At 32.7% G+C, this 6,251-nt stretch overlaps 1 protein-coding gene across 1 annotated transcript; it reads right to left on the bottom strand.

The window, feature by feature from the left end:
• Positions 1 to 228: 228 nt before the first annotated feature.
• Positions 229 to 3,063, bottom strand: LOC143054187 (uncharacterized). Its single transcript, XM_076227106.1, has 3 exons — positions 2,986 to 3,063; positions 2,633 to 2,770; positions 229 to 381 (listed from the first exon to the last, which is right to left on the bottom strand). Exons 2-3 carry the CDS (start codon positions 2,691 to 2,693, stop codon positions 236 to 238), a joined length of 207 nt encoding a protein of 68 aa, XP_076083221.1. The 5' UTR covers positions 2,694 to 2,770; positions 2,986 to 3,063; the 3' UTR covers positions 229 to 235.
• Between the last annotated feature and the right edge of the window lie 3,188 nt (positions 3,064 to 6,251).

Raw genomic sequence — 6,251 nt, 5'->3', positions numbered from 1 at the left:
TATTCTGAACCGACTTAAAGATATGGATATTTCACACTTTTGTTTATAAATAATTGTGTAATGAATTATAATTCAAATTTAAACACTTTAAGGTTTTTTTTACAAAACATTTGATTGAAATATAAGAAAATTTTTAATGAAAATGCAAAACATGAATGAAATGAAGGAATTTGTCACTTGGGATTTAAGATATATGCCTAGTTGACAAGAACTAATATTGTCTCGGACATATTACTTAAGTTATACCCGTTGAGCAGTCTTCCCCCGTCCAACCAGTTACGCAACCTGCTCTGCAGTTTCCTGTTGTTGGGATACATGTGCTATTTTTGCAGTGTGTACAGTTCATTGAACAACTAGAACCATATGTTCCATCAAGGCATACTGGAAGATAAAACAAAAAGTAATATTACTTATCATTGAAATGTTGAAGCATTCAACATTTGCTACGTGCATTAATTAGAAATAATCTGAAGCAGCAAAAGTCGAACCTATTTTTTTTGTGCAAAGGCATAAATTCTACCGTAAAAATTCTACAAAATACAAACAAAAGGAATTTTTTTTTTAAAGATTTGAATTACATATCCATCCCTAGCAACAGATTTTTGGGAAAATATCTAAAAAAAATCATCAAAAAGAGATAATCAGATATAATTTTATGTTCCAGCTTGTTTGAGTTGACTCTTTTGTCTTGAAAACGTATTAAGCAACAATATTTGATACACAGTCTCTAATTAGATTCTCTTAATTTTGTATATTTAGGCTACAATTTGATAAAATAACATTTACAATTCACAATACCAAACAAATAAAATATACGGGTCAAGCACATTATCTTCTCAATGAGCCATAACAAGGGTATGTATGTTTGAAAGGCAAATTTTGAATACAAAGTAACGAAAAGCCTTTGACGACAGGATTAACAAGTTGATTTAAAACATACATATCTTCAAAAAAATTTTCGTTGTTTGAGTTTATTAACTAGGGTGTTTCGTCTTCAGCCTCAGAAATTTTTAATCTGCTCTTCCAGGAAATATTTTCGAAAATGAACCCTGACAACCGATTAGAAAAGTTGTATTGTGAAAATAATTGTATATAGTTCAAGACAACATATTTCTTAGATAAGCGAGTCACTGTTTGTGCTGTCTGTTGTTGATAGAAGATGTTTGTTGTTTTCTGTAGTTTTTCATATAGGTTGGAGGTGTAATCATAAAAACAGGTTCATTCAGCCAGTTTTCTTCAAAGGTTCTGTACCAAGTCAGTAATATGGCAGTTTAATCAAAGAGTTCGTTTCTATGTATGTCGGCGTTTGTTTTTTGCTTCACTTCAGTGTTCCTGTTGTTCCTTTGTTTTCCTCTTATAGTTGATGTGTTTCTCTCCGTTTTAGTTTGAAAACTGGATTTCTTTTCTCTCAATCGATTTATGACTTTTGCACAGCGGTATACTACTGTTGCCTTTGTGTAATTGAAAAAAGGCGTAGATGTCCATTACTTGATGCTAAACAGCTAGTAGATACATTTGTCTTTTAAAATACGTTTGTCATTTCAAAATGGTAATGATTCTATGTAGAAAAATTTATCTGTTTTCAAGAGCTAAATTGACATCGCGTCATCTCTACAATGGCTTCTATTTTCGCGATTGATAGAATTAAGTGGCGTAATTGGTAGATACTTTTTAAGATGCAGAATCATAACTGTTACAATAAATTTTTTAATGTGAACATTTCAACAGACCATTGGAATCCCAATGGGTACCAATTGCGCTCCTCTACTTGCAGATTTGTTTTTGTATTCCTATGAAGCAGAATTTATCCAAGGGCTTGTACAGAAAGAAGAAAAGAAATTAACCCAGTCTTTTAATTTCACCTTTCGGTATATTGATGATGTACTGTCTCTTAATAATAATAGATTCAGTGATCACTTACATTTAATATATCCAAGTGAACTTGAAATAAAGATACTACCGACACAGATAAATCTGCTTCATATTTAGACCTTTTTCTCGAAATGACTACTGATGGTAGGTTCAATACCAAAATTTATGACTAACGTGATGATTTTAATTTTCCTATATTCAACTTTCCATTTCTGTGTAGCAACATCCCAGCGGCACCAGCATATGGAGTATATGTGTCTCAATTGATACGTTACTCTAGAGGAATACTGCTTTCTCAAAAGTTGCTAAGACAGGGCTATGAATCAATCAAATTAAAGTCATCACTTAAGAAATTTTACGGTCGCCATCATGAGCTGATTGCCCATTATGACAAAAGTTTGCCAGAAATCATATCTGATATTCTTTCTCAGTCAGAATAACCTTCCATCATTACCGAACTGAACAAAGAAATAACACGACGGGTGCCGTATACGGTGCAGGAAATGCTTACCCTTCCGGAGCACCTGATTTCACTCCCGGTTTTTAGTGGAGTTCGTGTTGTTTCTTATTTCTTATTTATAACTGTTGATGTAAATGTCCTTTGTTTTTTTAGTCTTTGTTTACTCCTATGTTTTGATTGTTATTGTCTTCTTTTAGTTACAAACAATTTCTATTAAGACTTTGACTCATTCATCCAAATTAAAGTCGAACCTTTACTTCGTAACAATGAAATTGGATGTATTAAGTTAATAGTCAATACCGTTTGTACACATAGATCCATAGTACCCAGCACTGCAACCATTAAGACAGGATCCATTCATTTTGTCACAGGAGACTCCATACAAACAGTTCCCACAAGTTCCATTACAGTTTAAGCCATAAGTGCCATCTGTACATTCTGTTTAATAACAGAATAATTAGAAATACATACAATTGAATATAATAATGTCTTGCTTGTCGTTTACAGTATTCCATAAGTTTTTCAGAGGAGAGGTTATGTATATAGTGGTTTCAATAAGTAGCAATTACCTATTTCAAATTGAATACCATTATATCCACTTCTATAGTAACATGAGGAGGGGTTATGGATGTGGTATCATAAGTAGCACTTACCTATTTCACATTGAGTGCCATTATATCCACTTCTACAGTAACATGATCCATCTAATACGTTACAATTACCATCCAAGCATCCTAAACTACAAGTACGATCACAGTTATATCCATGCGTTCCGCCACTACATTCTAAGTAAAATATTAAACAAAACCAATTGGTCTTTTTTTTATAGATATTGTAAGCTACTTTTATTCAAGAAGTCGATGTTTAGTAAATGTTATTTCTATTCCTGTTATTATCTTTACCTACATTAAAATGGCATCAATTGAGAAAACTAATTGTTAACAACATCAAGGTAAAATTATGATATGTTATTCCGTTTAAAATAGTTTTCTACAGGAACAGCCAAACATCCCAACAAAATATGTGTATCTATATATCTATATATGGAAGAATTTGGTAAAGGTTCTAAGTAATTTCTGATCACGAATTCCTTGCCTTAATAACATACCAGTAATACATATATTACGCTCACTGAAATCCAAAACATCAGATACGGTCATTGCAAAAGAGTTGCGATAAATAAGCTCAGTACAACGGTGTCAAAGGAACAAAACCGTTTAAAAAAGAAAATTAGCAATAAGGAAAGAAAAGTCGACTCTTTTGTCGAAAATAGTTATTTGCAGAGTTTCTAGTTTAAAACTGAAATGTCTACATGTAGGAAATACAGTTATTGCTGATCATATTTGATTTATTTAAAGTAAGTTCCTGTGGGTGAATTTCGGCTGACAGCGTATATTTCGATAATTCATGATTATTTAACGAGAAATATCCTCAAGAAACGGTAAGTGTTGTTAAATCTATCAATAAAATGGAATTTAGAATGATTTTACTAAGTTTGGCCATAAACTATCATGCATAACAGTACATGGACAAGTCTGCTATTATAGAGTCACATGTGTGTTTTCTGTTTTAATATTTTGTTTATTTATGTATTTTGCTAAGTATTTCATGTTTTGTCGGACTAAAGTTCTTTCAATCAGATGTAATAATGAGAATACTTTTAGTTTTCCACCACTTGAAGATTCCCTACATCGACTATTTATGCAAGAATCTACAATTCGACAGCATTAATGAAAATAAGTTACTTCTGTAAGAAATCTAGTTCGCCGTTGAACGTACTTGAAAAAACTAGTTCTATGTCCTTTGGAGTATTGAGCATCAGTTTTATAAATAATGCATATATTTGCTCAAGAATGTTTCTGTTGTTTTACATCTATAAAGTCATCATAGAAACCAGGCTTATAATTTTGCACACCAGATGCGCGTTTCGTCGAAAAAGATTCATCAGTGAAGCTCGAATAAAAATAAGTTTAAAAGCAAAATATCATCTATATTTGTCATTTTGGTGGTTAAACAAAGCTCGGAATTGTAATTTGTTTCTTTTGAATTTTACCGTATGACGTATGGAAAGACATACGTGTACACATGGTAAAACGATTATATTCAAAGTCAGCCCCGTGAATTTACCGATTTTGTTTTATTTATTGCCTTAGTAAATAATAAGTAATACATGTATTTTTATTTTATTTTTCAGAGTGAATAACATCTGTCGTTACCCATTTTTACCCAACCAAATAGCACTCGATTGACTTCACACAATTACCTGTTGTAAATTCAGCGCCAGTGCACCCCGCATTACATTCACCGCTTATACATAGGCTTCCAGAGGAACAATCCAGTCTACAATCAGAACTGCACAGGGATTGACACATATCTCCACTGAAGTTGCCTAGACAACCACCAATACACGATCCATCAAAAAGGTTACAAACAGATTTACAGTTAATATCACATGGCAGGTTACAGTCATCTCCATAGAAACCGTCTTGACAAGCTGAAACAAACAAACAAATGATTGCACGTTATAAACACATATGAAAACTGGCTATTTTCTAATTTCTCGTGTGCTTTATGTGGTTTTTGTATATATATATATCTTCATTTCGACAAGAAAATATAAACACCTTATCATAATACTTTATTAAAGTTAAAAGATTGTATTTACCTACAACTTTTGTTATTGTCACGTTAACATCCAGAGAGTGTACCAAAATGTTCATCTCTTTGCTGAAAGCGGCACTGTACATTGCCAACTGTTTCATACTGTTCCAACATACTGTGTGACTATCTGTGTTACAGTCTGGTGTGTTCTGGACTTGGTATAACATTCGTAGCCTGCAAAATACACTGGATTTTGTAAGTTTGAATAGAAAGATTTGTAAGTCTTGTAGAAAATGAGGATTATCACAAAGGGGGTTTTCATAACAAGAAGTTATTTTAACATTTTTCCTACTTTTCATAATACATATATCTATACACATATATGAATTATGTATAAAAAAAAAAGAAGATGTGGTATGATTGCCAATGAGACAACTCTCTACAAGAGACCAAATGACACAAAATTAACAACTATAGATCACCGTACAGCCTTTAACAATGAACAATGCCTATACCGCATATTCAGCTATAAAAGGCCCCAAAATGACAATGTAAATCAATTCAAACGAGAAAACTAACGGCTTAATTCATGTACAAAAAAATGAAGAAAAAACCAATATGTAACACTTAAACAAATGACAAACATTCCAATTGACAAACATTTCCAATTGGTGGATTACATGTTTTTGCAGTCCTAGATGTTTATATACCAGTATAGTCGTAAATTTGTAAATTTTACTGATTGTGTCCTATTCCTGATTATGTCAGTTTTATTCAGTGTAAATTCGCAAGGTGGTAAATTTGTGCACAGCAGGGAATGCACACTCTGACGACGCACCCGATGTAGCTCCTTATTCAGTTCATCCAATTTTTTCAGTCTTTATTTTTTAACTGGGTTTGTTTTTTAAATAAATTGATTTACAAATGTTTGATTTCTTATATAAAAAAGAAGATGTGGTATGATTGCCAATGAGACAACTATCCACAAAAGACCAAAATGACACAGACATTAACAACTATAGGTCACCGTACGGCCTTCAACAATGAGCAAAGCCCATACCGGATAGTCAGCTATAAAAGGCCCCGATAAGACAATGTAAAACAATTCAAACGAGAAAACTAACGGCCTTATTTATGTAAAAAAAATGAAAGAAAAAACAAATATGTAACACATAAACAAACGACAACCACTGAATTACAGGCTCCTGACTTGAGACAGGCACATACATAAATAATGTGGCGGGGTCAAACATGTAAGCGGGATCCCAACCCTCCCCCTAACCTGGGTATAGCCTTTATTTATGGATAACATGAGACG

This window comes from Mytilus galloprovincialis, chromosome 1, assembly GCF_965363235.1.
Source record: "Mytilus galloprovincialis chromosome 1, xbMytGall1.hap1.1, whole genome shotgun sequence".
Classification (NCBI taxonomy): Eukaryota; Metazoa; Mollusca; class Bivalvia; order Mytilida; family Mytilidae; genus Mytilus; species Mytilus galloprovincialis.
Note: the sequence above shows the minus strand (reverse complement) of the source record. Positions and strands in the feature narration are given on the sequence as shown.